The following is a 16918-nucleotide window of genomic DNA, read 5'->3' as shown; positions in this document are numbered from 1 at the left end:
CACGTTTCTAGGTTTATTCAAAGCCAAAAACCTGACATGTGTATATTATATATTTATATATACCTGAATAATAAGTGTATATTAGAATACACTGCATGCATTTTGGCAACACCATAGTTTGACCATGAATATTGATTAGTTCAAATTGTATTACATTAGTTACATGACATGGCAACATTTTGTATTGTGTGCTTTTCTGACAATGTTCCAGAAAAGGAATTTGAGGTAAAATTTTAAAAAAAACCCACAAGAACAAAAACAAATGTTTCTTGCCATCTCCAGCCCGTATACCCGTTTTAACACTATAAGACCGTCTCCGAAATAACAGAATAGCTGACCATGCGCATGTCACACCGGTTATCTTAGCAGCCAGTGTGTGACGTCAGAGTAATAACTTGTTTATCACTCACATGAGCATTGTGACCGCAAAACTTGATTCTGAAAGAATAAAATAGAGTAGAAAGGCGTGGGCAAATGATAGCAGGGGGTTGGGGTGGGGGGGGGGGGTGGGGAGGGGGGGGGTGGCAGGGACATATATTAATCGTCGCGTGAGAGCCAGAAGGACGTAAGTACATCAAAATTCATTTTTTAAAAGCCGAGATAATGAAGGAAAACTGTTTTTCTTGATCAGTAGTTAAGATGTCGAATTTGTTTTAATGACAATGAAAGCTGAACATATTTACGATTTCTTTGTATATTTGCAGTATTTATAGCATATTAGGTGTTTTAGTTATTTGCTTAAATAGTTGTAGTTACGACAATTATTCATGATTAAATTAAATGCGTCATATACGACCAACAGTATATCAAGTAAAGTTAAATATTTATTCTGAAAGAACCATCACTTCTAAAACATTTCAGTTTTGCAAATCATATATTTATTTTTAAAAAAGAGAAAGCTTGTAAATAGAAAATATTTAGAAGCAAACATTCAAAAAGTAATACAAGTAGAAGTACGTATTAATAAAATCACCGCTTAAACAAAATATTACGTACAAAAAGTTATTTTACTTTTGTTAATAATAATACGATAAATAAAATCACCAATTGAGAAAAATAATAATGTGAAAAAAACTACTCTGACTCGTGAAATCCTTGTTTTCTTTGACCCACTCCTGATTTTGTGTGACCTTATCTGGTGCAGGGATTCTGCCAGAGGGTAAAATGGGTATGGTGCCATACCCAAATATTTTTGAAGAATGTTTTTAAGTTAACTTTTTGACAAAATTAATTACTCTTAATCCTAACCCAAAACTTAACCCATTTTCTCTCTGAGGGAGGACCCCCCCCCCCCCATCCCACCCACACCTCTGTTGACTGTGGTTGCATTCAATTCCATAGAGCCATACCCACATATAAATATTTCTATCTGGCAGAAAGACTGTGATGGTAGTGATCCATGTTCGTTGTTTGATGATGGTGCATCAGAATCAGACGACTTGTCCATACAAAACCTCTTTTTCTAGGCAAGTATTCGTTTCTGATGAGTCATCAGAAAAGCTGATGTCATGTTGTGTGCAGTGTTCTTTCCGTGTTCTTTGCATCATGGGAGTCCTTTTGCAGATAGTTCCTGGGTCTGCTGCCTCAGGGTGTACTTCACTAGTTTCAAGACTACCTGGTTTATCAACTAGTGCAACAGACAAACCAGAATAGTTAAGCAAACTGAAACTGGTATCCTTTAATGAATAAACTATGTTTAGCAGCTTATTGGTTTGGGATACACCGGGTTCAACTGAAGCTCATTCAAAGGATATAGGGTTTACGTTTCCAATGAGGGTTTGTACTGAATATCAAATCCATGTTCACCTGTTGAGTATGCAGGATTCTCTCCAGGTTATATTGAGTGAACAGTAAACCCTACAGCTTCTGCTGTGCGTTGGGTGTACTTTCCGGGTCCTGCTGTGTGTTCAGTGCACACTCCTGGTTTTGTTGTGTATTTGGTGATCTCTCCGGGTTCTGTTATTTGTGCAATGATCTCTCCAGGTTCTGTTGTGTGTCCAGTGATCTCCCCAAGTTCTGTTTTGTGTTGGGTGTACTCTTCGGGTTCTGTTGTGTGTTCAGTGCACACTTCTGGTTTTATTGTGTATTTGGTGTTCTCTCCGGGTTCTGTTGTGTGTCCAGTGATCTGTCCAGCGTATATTGTGTGTTCAGTGATCTCTCCAGTTTCCGTTGTGTGTCTGGTAATCTCTCCAAGTTCTATTGTGTGTTAAGTGATCTCTCCAGGTTCTGTTGTGTATCCAGTGATCTCTCCAGGTTCTATTGTGTGTTCGGTGATCTCTCCAGGTTATGATGTGTGTTCAGTGATCTCTCCAGGTTCTGTTGTGTGTTCAATGATCTCTCCAGGTTCTATTGTGTGTTCGGTGATCTCTCCAGGTTATGATGTGTGTTCAGTGATCTCTCCAGGTTCTGTTGTGTGTTCAATGATCTCTCCAGGTTCTAATGTGTGTTCGGTGATCTCTCCAGGTTCTGTTGTGAGTCCAATGATCTTTCCAGGTTCTGTTGTGTGTTCAGTGATCTCTTCAGGTTCTACTGTGTTCAGAGATCTCTCCAGGTTACGTATGATGTTTGTTCAGTGATATATACAGACTATGTTATGTGCAGTGTTCTCTACGTGTTTTGTTGATTGTTAAGTGATCAATCCTCCGGTTTCTGTTGTGTGTGCTAAATTATTTTCTGCGTCTGTTGTGAGTGATATACCATGTTACCGAGTTCTCTTGTGTGTGCTATGTCATGATCATGGTATGTTGTATGTGTGTTCTGTCATGTTCTTCTTCAAGTTCTGTTGTGTGTACTATGTCACGTTCAGATTCTGTTGTGTGTGCCACGTCATGTTCAGGTTTTGTTGTGAATTCTCCATTATGTTCAGGTTCTGTTGTGAGGGCTATGTCATGTTCAGGTTCTGTCGCAAGTGACTGGATAAAGGCCGTGTTATGTGGGAAAGTGTATTTAAAATATACCTTGCTGCAGTCATAATTACCAAATGTTTAACATCCAATAGCCGATGATTAATTAATCAATGTACACTAGTGGTGTTGTTAAACAAAACACACAAATAAACTGTCACAAGTGTCACGTTCATTTTCTATGGTGATTATTTTCTCATGTTCAGCTTTTTGCTATGTTATGTTCAGGTATTTTTGTCATTGAAGCCAGTGCACCACGACTGGTATATCAAAAGCCGTGGTATGTACTACCCTGTCTGTGAGATGGTGCATATAAAATATCTTTTGCTGCTAATCGAAAAGAGTAGCTCACGAAGTGGCGACAGCGGGTTTCCTCTCTGAACATCTGTGTGATCTTTAACCATATGTCTGACGCCATATAACCGTAAATAAAATGTGTTGAGTGCGTCGTTAAATAAAACATTTCTTCTTCTGTTATCATTGATGTGCCAAGTTCTGTTGTGTATGCTATATATCATGTTCAGGTTCTGTTGTGTGAGCTATGTTATGTTCATGTCCAGTTGTGTGTGCTATGTCATGTTCAGCTTATGTTGTGTGTGCTATATTATGTTCAGCTTCTGTTGTGCCTGCTATGTTATGGTAATGTTTTGGTGTGTGTGTTGTGGCAATGCCGTGTTAACGTTCAACATTCTGTTGCTTAGCTTAGCTTAGTAACTGGTTTAACGTGTCCATAGTCCATATGCCACTAGGGTTTCGAACACGCCTATCCCGAGTCCGGCCTCCGAAAGGTTCGGGTGTCTGACTCAGGACAGGGATATTCTGTTGCAAATATTTGTTAACTGTCTAGTTAATCAAAGTTCATAAATCTTGCTATCGTTTATGTTGATGCCACATTCACTTTATTCACCTTTTAACCTTACGTCTGATTACACTGGCTTTTGTTACTGGACTTTGTCCTGCATAACTTACAATGTCGTTTGTATCTGCAATATTGTTAATCCATGATGCCTACATTAGGGCAATCCTGTAGATATTCAAAGGCAGCTGAAAGGCGGAATTTGATCACCGTAACATATAATTAAATACATGTACATCCAAAATCAGTGTGATTATGCTTGCACTTTGGTCGTATAGGCCACATACACCATTATTATGAATTAAAATTATATCTACAGATACAAATTACATGTTGGACACTTTGCTTCAATTAAAAACATTTCAAAATAGATATTTGTTTTTCAAGAAAATTCACCAAAACATGTTTATTATTATAATTATTGTGCACATAATATAGCAAACCATACAAACATTAATGTTACTGCAATTTCTATTTATATATATAGACACCATTCTTGTCTGTTGCTAAATGGTTCGTTGCATGCAGTACCAAATGTTTTTCTTAAATAGACCGGACTCTCACGACAAAAGTCATATTATTTTTTAGGATTCAAGCACATAAAAATATTGACATAATGTATGCTCTATTGTACTTCGCATTTGTAATTTCTATCACAGACCGACAACAAAGAATACATATGTGTCGTAGTTGGCACATACGACCTATGTCAAACATAATTATATAACGAACTGTATTTAAAAAAGGTTTATTTACCACACACGACCAGTCGTGTTCACATAATGGACAGCAAGCAAATCGGAGGAAAGTCGTATGTGTCAGTTACGTCTATTTTCGTGCAAATTGGTATCTGTGATTCACTTACGACCATTTAAATCCTGTATAAGCGATGCTATTAGAGACACAGCTACGATTTTTTGTGACAATATGTAATCGGGGATGGCGATTCCGAATATGCAAAAAAGACGTTTTAGGTCGTATCTGCCACTTACGACCTTTTAGCTCTCACGCGACGTAATATAATGGAGAGAGAAATGTCAGAGGGAATGCCCCTTGCCTCCAAACCCACTCAGCCCTTTCCAGTCTCACGTTTCAAATGTCTGTGTATATAATACTTTTGGAAGAAAAAGACCGACCCTCGTAAATTAAAATATTTATATATTTTTAAATATATTGTTATACTTTGTAATTTGTCATTTATATCATTCTAAAGAGAGAGAAAAAAAAAAAAATATATATATATAATAATAAAAAATAATACTAATAATAAAATGAAATGATAAAATAACATATTTTTTTAAAGCCAAAGAGACGGGATACACATACGGTCCATGGCCTAAAAGCAACATTTTAACAATAAATTGATAATATATTAGTCTGAACGGTCGTAGAACGTGTGGTTCTTTCTACGTTCGAAAATTGTTACATTACCCTATATATAGCTTGTATTCAAAACGTTTGGCACCAACCGAAAAAGTGCAACAAATGGACCAACAAACCAAAAATGTATAACCTACCGTACTCACTAAATCTCGATTGAAGTACTTGTGTCATTATTAACAAAATAAATCTTCCAACGACAACCTACAACATTTTCCCGCCATTTTAAAATTGCTAAATAGAGGGAAGCAACTCGAAAAAGGGAAGTATTGACCTGATGCGTACTTAAACAGGGGCGTAGCGTGAGCTGGACCTGTGGTGGTGGTGGTGGTGGTGGTGGTGGGGGGGGGGGGGGGTCGAATATGAACCAAGTGGCCCTTTTCTATTTTGTTTTTGCACTACCAGAAACTCCATATATATAAACCTGTATGTTTTAGTTCTGAAAGCGGACCATTTGCTTCAGCGGGGTGTGTGTGTGTGTGTGTGTGTGTGTGTGTGTGTGTGTGTTGTGTGTGTGTGTGTGTGTGTGTGTGTGTGTGTGTAATAAGGCTCATATAGACACAAATGCTGTTTAATTACATTTTATATTATGCTGGTCTCAGACTACCAACCACCAGCAGAGAGTTGGCCAACTTTCTGCTTGTCACGACTTCTTCGACTGTCCAGTTGCTAGTCTGAGCGCTCTTACAACTCGATTCTCGTCGTATAACCCATTCTGCTAGGCTCAGACTTCCAACTGCCAGCAGACAGTTGGCCAACTTTCTGCTTGTCACGACTTCTACGACTGTCCAGTTGCTGATCTGAGCGCTCTTACAACTCGATTCTCGTCGTATAACCCATTCTGCTAGGCTCAGACTACCAACTGCCAGCAGACAGTTGGCCAACTTTCTGCTTGTCACGACTTCTACGACTGTCCAGTTGCTAGTCTGAGCGCTCTTACAACTCGATTCTCGACGTATTACCCATTCTGCTAGGCTCAGACTACCAACTGCCAGCAGACAGTTGGCCAACTTTCTGCTTGTCACGACTTCTACGACTGTCCAGTTGCTAGTCTGAGCGCTCTTACAACTCGATTCTCGTCGTATAGCACATTGATTGTTAATCTTGAGTGCACCCGTCGTAAGTCGGGAAATTACAACGCAACCGTCGAGTTGGCCAACTTTCTGCTGACATTGTTGGTAGTCTTATACTAGCATTAAATCCACCTGTTTTCCGTGCAATAAAATAGGTTTTTAGTCAAATCTATTATATTTGTAATTTTACTATCAATATTTTTTTCAATGTATTTGGTGATACATAAACAAAATGTATCTTGTAAAGAACAACCACAAATTTGTCACGTATTTCAGTCGATGACGTCATCACTACTGCACATTCGAGGTGTCATGCGCAGATCGGAGGACTGGGCCCGATAACATAAAGCACTCGTAACACTTACGTCAGACGTACACCATACATAATGTGTGGCGTACGTCTAACGTAAGTGTTACGAGTGATTTGTGTTACGCGCCCCTGGACAGAAGCATAGGTTGCACTATGCCAAATAAAATCCCATAAGCGACAATGTTAACGTATGTTGCTAAAAACACTATACACAATATTTCCATAAGCATCAGGGGGTAGTTTCACAAAACATCGTAATTTGCATCTGCGACTAGCAGTTATTCCGGGCATACGTTTACAAGTGTTCGGCATCTATTTCACGAAGAAAATTACATCGTTACGGAAAATGGAGCATTTTAAGGACAAAAGAAAATGAACTATATCTGTTGTACTATAATAGTAACAAGAATTGTGGTTTAGTCGTAGATTTACGTTTACGTGCAAAACGGCTTACGATGTTTTGTAAAATAGGGCCCTGTACGACAATACCTCCCTCAAGTTATTAACTGAAGAAAGTGGAACCTTTTGTGGCTCATTTTCGATATAACCGAATGTTTTTTTTATAACAGCCCTAGTTTTGCCCAAATGTATAGTACTTAATTTTGCAGGTATCCCATACATGTTTCAAGCACAAGGCTATTTAACACACGAAATAGAGTTGCATACATTTATTGCCCAGATGAAACTAAATTTTACAACATACACAGACTCATTTATCACCAATGACAAGATTTGCAGTATTAAGTGTTTTATCAAATGCTCGGTGCACCTTGAACTTTGACCCAGCCGGATGTAATTTGGTTTAGTACTACCTTTAAGTTCTACTTACTTGTGAGACGAGTAGATATCCTGAACGTAAACCCGCTCAACTACAATCTCATTGGCTTTCCCAGGAGAGAAGATGCCGAACTTCCTTTTGTACATGACCTTGACACTTGACACGCTGCCGATATGGTGGTGAACAGCGATCACGTGCTTTTCATGGTCCTGTGCATGATACTGTCGGGTATCCCTAAAAGTAAATAAATAAATAAATAAATAAACAACTTCTTTTTTCTTCTTATGCCATTGACCTCCATCCTGTGTTGTTGTTGTTCTTCTTTAAAATCTCCTTCCTTCAGATTCTCATTTACTATAGTTTGACACCCAATAGCCGATGTCTTTTTCGTACTGGAGTGTCGTTAAATATTTACTCATTCATTCATTCATTCATTCATTCATTCATTCATTCATTCTGATTCTCTTCCCTCTTCTTCGGTATTTTCTCGATTGCCGGATCATCATAAAATAGATTTGTATTATAGATCACTGTCCATCTCCAACTGTCTCAATAATTTGTTTCACTCTGTGCGTTCGTGTAAGTCAGTGTGCTCTGCTTGTATATCCTGACTCTCGTTCGTGTAGGTCGGTGTGCTCTGCTTGTATATCCTGACCCTCGTTCGTGTAAGTCGGTGTGTTCTGATGGTATATCCTGACTCTCGTTCGTGTAAGTCGGTGTGTTCTGCTTGTATATCCTGACCCTCGTTCGTGTAAGTCGGTGTGTTCTGATGGTATATCCTGACTCTCGTTCGTGTAAGTCGGTGTGTTCTGCTTGTATATCCTGACCCTCGTTCGTGTAAGTCGGTGTGTTCTGATGATATATCCTGACTCTCGTTCGTGTAAGTCGGTGTGTTCTGCTTGTATATCCTGACCCTCGTTCGTGTAAGTCGGTGTGTTCTGATGGTATATCCTGACTCTCGTTCGTGTAAGTCGGTGTGTTCTGCTTGTATATCCTGACCCTCGTTCGTGTAAGTCGGTGTGCTCTGCTTGTATATCCTGACCCTCGTTCGTGTAGGTCGGTGTGTTCTGCTTGTATATCCTGACCCTCGTTCGTGTAAGTCGGTGTGTTCTGATGGTATATCCTGACTCTCGTTCGTGTAAGTCGGTGTGTTCTGCTTGTATATCCTGACTCTCGTTCGTGTAAGTCGGTGTGTTCTGCTTGTATATCCTGACCCTCGTTCGTGTAAGTCGGTGTGTTCTGATGGTATATCCTGACTCTCGTTCGTGTAAGTCGGTGTGTTCTGCTTGTATATCCTGACCCTCGTTCGTGTAAGTCGGTGTGCTCTGCTTGTATATCCTGACCCTCGTTCGTGTAGGTCGGTGTGCTCTGCTTGTATATCCTGACCCTCGTTCGTGTAAGTCGGTGTGTTCTGCTTGTATATCCTAACCCTCGTTCGTGTAGGTCGGTGTGTTCTGCTTGTATATCCTGACCCTCGTTCGTGTAGGTCGGTGTGTTCTGCTTGTATATCCTGACCCTCGTTCGTGTAAGTCGGTGTGTTCTGCTTGTATATCCTGACCCTCGTTCGTGTAAGTCGGTGTGTTCTGCTTGTATATCCTGACCCTCGATCGTGTAGGTCGGTGTGTTCTGCTTGTATATCCTAACCTTCGTTCGTGTAGGTCGGTGTGCTCTGCTTGTATATCCTGACCCTCGTTCGTGTAGGTCGGTGTGTTCTGCTTGTATATCCTGACTCTCGTTCGTGTAGGTCGGTGTGTTCTGCTTGTATATCCTGACACTATGTATGCGAATAGACGTGTTGAACATGAGTGTGAATCGGTTTCTGGTAGTTTTGTTATTATTTTAAGTCTTTTGTTGTTGCTTAGACCATAGATATGTTTGTTAAGCTATGGTTCAGGGCTTCCAACCACGACATTGCTATATAATCTGGAACAATAAATGTTTATTAAAATATAATAATAATAACAAATAATAATAATAATAATAATAACAAAATAATTTTTAAAAATAATAATAATTTAATTTATGAGCAAAATTGTGGCTAGCGAAATATTCAATTTGTTGACGATGTGTTGGGTGGGGTTTTTTTCGTTTAATGTTAATCTCCAAACCCGACCAGCAAGCGCTTGCCAGCTATATATATGTGTGTGTGTGTGTGTGTGTGTGTGTGTGTGTGTCTGTCTTTGTGTCTGTCTGTGTGTGTCTGTGTGTCTGTCTCTCTCTCTCTCTCTCTCTCTCTCTCTCTCTCTCTCTCTCTCTCTCTCTCTCTCTCTCTCTCTCTCTCTCTCTCTCTCTCTCTCTCTCTCTCTCTCTCTCTCTGTGCACACGCGTTTGGTCTTACCTTGAAAATTCCAACGTGTGGCTGTGGCCAGATGACCCAAGTAACGTGACGTATATGCGGCCGGTCGTCAATTCTTCACGGGCAGATAAATCTATTTCTACGAAATACTCGTGACCTGCAACGCCAAAGGCATTTCGATTACACAAAATGAAATGGGATGGGGTGGAAACTCCCTTAACGTGCCCATATACACTGAATGTTGAGGCACACCCATCCCGGACTTAACCTGTGACTTCGCCAGTGGCCAATTCCGGGACGGGAGGTGCAACATGAAACACTGTCCGTGGAATATCTGCCATACTCTATGACATAGAATCTATGTGATCTAGGGGCGGGGCGTAGCCCAGTAGTAAAACACTCGCTTGATGCTCGGTCGGTTTGGGATCGATCCCCCGTTGGTAGGCCCATTGGGCTATTTCTCGTTCCTGCCAGTGCACCACGACTGGTATATCAAAGGCCGTGGTATGTGCTATCCTGTCTATGGGATGGTGCAAATAAATGATCCTTTGCTACTAGTTGAAAACTGTAGCGGGTTTCCTCTCTATGACTGTCAAAATGACCATATGTTTGACATCCAATAACAGATGATTAATATAAAAAAGTCAATGTGCTCTAGTGGTGTCGTTAAACAAAACAAACTATGTGATCTAGAGGTTTCGTCAAACGCGCGCGCACACACACACACCAACACACATATACACACCAACACACACACAGTGTGGGCCCCCCCCCCCCCCCCCCCCCCCCCCCCCCCACCCTAAAATCCCGACTACGCCAGTAAAATAATGTAGCTATGACAAAAAACGCATATATGCAGTCTTGCTTACCACAAAACGGTGATTCTTGCGTCGTGCTCAGATAGTACGATCCCCTGGCCCCGGACAGGGCCGCGTCGTAGCCCATGTGTGGACACCCCCCTGGACACCCGTGACAAGTGCCCGCCTCGTAACTGGCCCAGTTTGAACAGCGGTGTGCCTTGAACGAGCAGCGGGAGTTTATCGACTCCGTGAAGAGATCGTGCGACCTCCCGTGACTACAGGAGATCGATCGACCCTTTCCTGAAACAAAGAAGTAGAATAAGAAGAAAAAGAGAAGAGTTATATATGGACTAACCGGTTACTGTCTTAAGAGGGGCGGGATGTAGCCCAGTGGTAAAGCGCTCACTCGATGCGCGGTCGGTGTGGGATCGATTCCCGTCGGTGGACCTATTGGGCTATTTCTCGTTGGTATATCAACACGATTGGTATATCAAAGGCCGTGGTATGTACTACCCTGTCTGTGGGATGGTGCATATAAAAGATCTCTTGCTGCTAATCGAAAAGAGTAGCCCATGAAGTGGTGACAGCGGGTTTCCTCTCTCGGTTACTGTGTGATGCATAACCATATGTCTGACGCAATATAACCGTAAACAAAATGTGTTGGGTGCGTTGTTAAATAATAGTAACAATGTATTTTTAATTTTTAAAATACAACTTGCCTTCAAAACGTTTTTAAAGAATCAAAACCATTAACTGAAAATACAGTAAATAACTGAACAATTCACAATTCGTTTACTGGTCATAATAAACAATACATTTGGTGTGACCAAAAATATAGAAATTTATCTAGTCAGGTCAGGTCAGGTTAAGCCAGGTCAGGTCAGGTCAGGCCAGGCCTTAGGGCTTAACGCGCACATTCAGAGCAAGCTGTTGTAGCGCACGCCTGTCATGGATGCAGATGTCGACCATACGTCGGCTCCTTCGTCCGGCTTATCTAGTCATATCTTGTCACTATATATGATTGCATGATAAATTTGTACTTAACTTGAAAAAAATGAAAAACGTTTATTATTATTATTATTATTATTATTATTATTATTAGCGACACACTCAACATGTTTTTGAATGCCTGAATAGATCCCTGACTATTCTCGCTCGTCTTCTTCTTTAACTTATTTTCCCGTTTATATCCAATTACGGTTCAAGCACGATGTCCTGAACACACACACCTCAGCTATCCGGGCTGTTGGTCCAGGACGGTGAGTTAGTTCTTAGTGGTTAGTGAGAGAGAAGAGGGTGGTGTAATGGTCTTACACCTACCCACTGAGTCGTCAAAACTCGCTCTGAGTGGGAGCCGGTACCGGGCTGCGAACCCTGTACCTACCTCCGATGGCTTGACTATTCTATAATGAACTATCAAAAACAATAACAAAAACAAACAAAACAGAACAAAAACAATACCTGGTTCAAGAATTCCAATGAGAACCCCACCAATGGTGTCGGTACATCCAGGCTGGTCCACTCCGCCATTAGGGTAGAAGTCGACATCGCCAAGAGGTGTTATCAAACCGTACCCTACAACAAAAATAGACTGTTCCTCATTTCTCCACAAGTATTGACAATATAAATTCTGGGCTTTATTAATTGCATATAGAACAAAAGGATTGGCACAAGTTTACAAATTGGATGCAGCTTTTTGGGGGCATCTAATTTAAGGTATAATGTTTACATTTTGAATAGTACTAAATCAAAATGACATCCGGCTGGATCTGTGTTCGAGATGCACCTAACTTTTGAGACAGAAATTACTACCACAAGTCCTGTCATTGATGATAAATGTTACAGTGTTTATTGTGATCGAATGTTGGTTTATCAGCCCAGTAACGTCCTGTAATTTAATTTGAACTAGTGTCAGAGTACTAACTACCATTGTGCTTGAAACACGTGCTGGGTCCACTAAAAATAGCATGACATTTTTGTGCGAAACTAGGGTAGTCATAGACGCTACCCGTTCTATTCTTAAATGAGCAGCTTGACCCCCAATTTTCTATGATTCACTTTAACGGTGAGATGTGGTAGCACATGCATTAATATCGTTGGTGTATATGTCGACTGCACGCAGGAGCTGTAACCACATATGTTACTATTGTTGTCTATATGATATGATTTGGTGGCATACACACTTTACAAGAAATGTTAATGAATATTTTTAAAGGCATTATGCAACTGAGATTGCCACTTTAAATATAGGAAAGATATTTTAATACGACATATTTATTTTTCCCATTTGGGTTATTTTTCGTTCCAGCCAGTGCACGACGAGTTGTATATCAACAGTCGTGATATGTGCTACCCTGTCTATTGGATGATGCATATAAAAGATCCTTGTGCTCTAGCGGTGTCGTGAAAATAATTATACCAGTTACATCTCAAACGAGCAGCATAACACACATTTTCTTCTGATTGACTTTAAGGGTGCAGGGTGGTATTATTTATACCCGCGGTGTTTATGTCGATTGATACGTTGCATGCAGGAGCTTTAACCACATATGTTACTATTGTTGTCTGTAGGATATGATTTGGCGGCATACACACTTTACAAGAAATGTTAATGAATATTTTTTAAAGGCATTATGCAACTGATATTGCCCCTTTAAATCTAGGAAAGATAAGACTGGTTCTTAATATGAAATGTTTTAATATCACAGATATATTTTGCCCATTTGGCTATTTTTCGTTCCAGCAAGTGCACCACACTGGTATAGCAAAGGCCGTGGTATGTACTATCATGTCTGTCGGGTGATACATATAAAAGATCCCTTGCTATTAATTATTAATTTTTTAGCTGAGACCTAAATGTCAAAATTACGAAATGTTTGACATTCTATAGTTGATGAATAACACGGGCGTAGGAAGGTGCACACACACACACACACACACACACACACATACACACACACACACACACACACACACACACATATATACATATACATATATATATATATCTATGTATGAATGTAATGTATGCATGTATGTATGGTATGTATATGACCGCAATTATATTGTGGTTCATGCAAGTAGGCGTGACCTAATTTTTTTAAGTTCATCGAGATATGAACGGGGAAAAAAGTAAGCACCTCTGGACCAATCAGATTGCCGTAAAGTGTATAGACGCAAAGAAAATTTAATTTTATATATATATCTATATATATATATATAAAAGAGATATATATATATGTATGTATGTATGTATGTATGTCTCTCTCTCTCTCTCTCTCTCTCTCTCTCTCTCTCTCCTCTCTCTCTCTCTCTCTCTCTCTCTCTCTCTCTCTCTCTCCGTCTCTCTCTCTCTCTCTCTCTCTCTCTCTGTGTGTGTGTGTGTGTGTGTGTGTGTGTATGTATGTGTCTGTCGTTAAACAAAACAAATTTGTTTCCCCTATACCTTCAGTTACGAAATAAAGTCATCTCTGGAGCCGTACCTTTCAACCCGAGAAAGGGTTCCCCGTCAGAGTGAATGACATCAACAAATGTGGCGTCACTTTTGTCGAGACGCTTGTCCGAGCCCCAGACGATGAAATTCGGCTCGGCCGGGTCCAGACCTGGGAAAAACGAAGAAAGAAAATTAATTGTGTGTACATCGGAATCTAGTGCAGTGTAGTCTGTAGTGTATGTGTGTTTGTATTTCTGTGCGTGTGTATTTCTATGTGCGTGTGTGCGAGTGTCTCTCTCTATTTCTCTCTCTCTCTCTCTCTCTCTCTCTCTCTCTCTCTCTCTCTCTCTCTCTCTCTCTCTCTCTCTCTCTCTCTCTCTCTCTCTCTCTCTCTCGCTCTGTTGTGTGTATGTGCGTGTGTGTTTGTAACAACACATTATTATCTTATTGATTCATACATCCAATCATCCATCCACCTTTCCACCCCTTCACTCACTCATCAATCCACCCACCCACCTATCGTCAGATCTATACGTCTGTGGTATCTCACCAGAAATGCGTCCCAGCCCATGAGTTTTGGCGCCACAGTTTCCAGCGATGTGGGCACCGAGACTGTGGCCGATCAGGTGGACTCTGGCCAGACTGAGTCCCTCGTGGTCGTGTAGGTGGCGCAGGAACCTGCTCAGCCCGGCCGCCACCAGGAACGTGTTCGCCGTCGCCTGGGAGTAGGGGAATTTCGAGCCATGACCCCAGTCCACTATGAAGACATTGAAGTCGCCCTGCAGTTTAAAGTACAGCAATCTTTCAGAGTGCACTAATAAAGCAAGACGTATTACAACATATTCAAGGGTGCCAAGTTAGTATTCTCCGGATCCTCAAGCTTTCAAAGATGCAAAAACCACAAACAAACAACAACAAAAGACCGATTGATGGTTTGGCAATCACAATAGTAGTTTAATTCTTCTTTTTTTGTATCAGAATATCTGGAATACTTCTTTAGTTTGACCTTTGACCTTGACGTTTCATTGACGTCTAAATTGGGGGTGTCGCCTCTTAAATATTTTGTACATGTTTGTGGTAAATATACTAGTCACAACAAGTTGAGAGCCAGTACCTTAAATTTTACCTTTTTTTCAAAAATAAAAAAAAGCAATCCGGGACGGCGATAGGTATTGAAAAGTAAGAAAGGAAGGAAGGAAATGTTTTATTTAACGACTCACTCAACACATTTTATTTACGGTGATATGGCGTCGCAGGTTGAAAAGTAGGTTAGGAAGCAGGAATTAAATATTTCAGATCGCATGTGCATGAGCCTTGTACTCACAGCTTGTTTGGTTGCTGGTAAAAAACGTATAGCAAAGGCATAAAATATCCAAGATTATTTGACTTTAAAGCCGCACGCCCTAGTTCCATCCAGCGAAAATAAATTATAATTTTGTTAATCTACAAACCTGTAACACACTTAGATCACGTTTTATCAAATGGAGTGAAAAAGCAGGTTTTATATCAATAAATACCATGGGAATCCCCATGTCCCAATTGCTTGAAATAATTTTGAAAGTTAGTATTCTGATGTCACCGGTAGATGTCGCTCGAAGCAGAACAATGCCTACGTCACGACAAATTTCACAGAGTGCGCACAGACATGGGGTGCGTTCCTTTCACCTCTCCTGGACATGTTCCAACTGTTCTGTCCTGGTTGTATCCCCTCTCCAGATATCTAAGACTTAGCAAAATTATTGGTTTCAAGTAAGTGTCTCAATACAAAACGTTACGAACTAACGTTTTGTATTGAGACACTTACTTGTCTGAACTTTATTGTTACTGAAAATGTTCACGAACTGTGAAGAAAAATCTCACAAATGAACAACAAGCAAACGACAACAAATCGGATGTTGATTGCGCGAACCGTGCACGAGAAAACAAACCGAACTAAAATGATAACGGTCACGTGGTATACCAACGTCTGTGGCGTTTACACAGGAAGATTCCCGCTAAAAATAGATTGGACCTCGCTTGCGTAACGGTTTTTTTCTCGAGTGCACGCGGCTTTTTACCAGAATTTAATTTTCGATACCAGACTTCAAGAACCCAGTATCCCACCGGGATGCCATATTATATTAAATTCTCAGGTGGGATACCAGATTTTGAAATGTTAGTATCCAACTGGGATACTGGCCAAAATTTTTAATCTCGAACACTGAATATATACTGACGTTCACAAGAATTTGTACGTACATATATTATGAAATTCATCATCATCATCACCACCACCATTATCATCATCATTATCACCACCATTATCATCACCACCATCACCATCACCATCGTCACAATCATCATCATCATCATTATCATCACCACCATCATCATCATCGCCATTATTACCACCACCACCACCATCATCATCATCATCATCACCACCACCATCATCATCATCATCATAGCCATTATTACCACTACCACATTCATCATCATCATCACCACCACCATCATCATCATCATTATCACCACCATTATCATCACCACCATCACCATCACCATCGTCACAATCATCATCATCATCATTATCATCACCACCATCATCATCATCGCCATTATTACCACCACCACCATCATCATCATCATCATCATCACCACCACCACCAATCATCATCATCATCACCACCAACACCATTATCATGATCACGGTCATCACCATCAATCATTGTAATCCCATAACTTAATCTTTATAAGCAAACCTTTTTAAGTAGCTCGTCCTTCATTGTCTTCAACCATTGTTTATTGCCGTTGTCGATAAACCCGTGGATTATGAACTTGGTGCCCTTGTTTTTAGAAAAATGACCTTGACTTAGCGAACTGTGCCACGTGCTTTCGTCTCGCGCCACCACGTGCGTCGGATGCGTCTTGGACGCTCTCGTGAACAGAAGATAATTGGTTCGGATGTGATCGGGACTCTGTGGTAGAGCGGGGAGACCCAGCAGAGTGGAGAAACAGCCCAGATCTCCATAGCAACGCTCAGCCGCTTGGCATGAGTCGATGATGAAGCTGATGATGATGGTCAGAGCTAGGACCAGAACGTCTCTCAT

General features: G+C 40.6%; 1 protein-coding gene across 1 annotated transcript; it reads right to left on the bottom strand.

Moving 5' to 3' along the window:
- On the bottom strand, window positions 1–16918 carry LOC121380511 (inactive pancreatic lipase-related protein 1-like). The gene is made up of 8 exons (XM_041509388.1): window positions 16571–16918; window positions 14380–14608; window positions 13879–13998; window positions 11858–11971; window positions 10466–10696; window positions 9639–9753; window positions 7352–7534; window positions 1–438 (listed from the first exon to the last, which is right to left on the bottom strand). Exons 1-8 carry the CDS (start codon window positions 16916–16918, stop codon window positions 363–365), a joined length of 1416 nt encoding a protein of 471 aa, XP_041365322.1. The 3' UTR covers window positions 1–362.

Source organism: Gigantopelta aegis, chromosome 1 (assembly GCF_016097555.1).
Source record: "Gigantopelta aegis isolate Gae_Host chromosome 1, Gae_host_genome, whole genome shotgun sequence".
Taxonomy (NCBI): domain Eukaryota; kingdom Metazoa; phylum Mollusca; class Gastropoda; order Neomphalida; family Peltospiridae; genus Gigantopelta; species Gigantopelta aegis.
The sequence above is the reverse complement of the archived record's forward strand: the minus strand, read 5'-3'. Positions and strand labels throughout refer to the sequence as shown.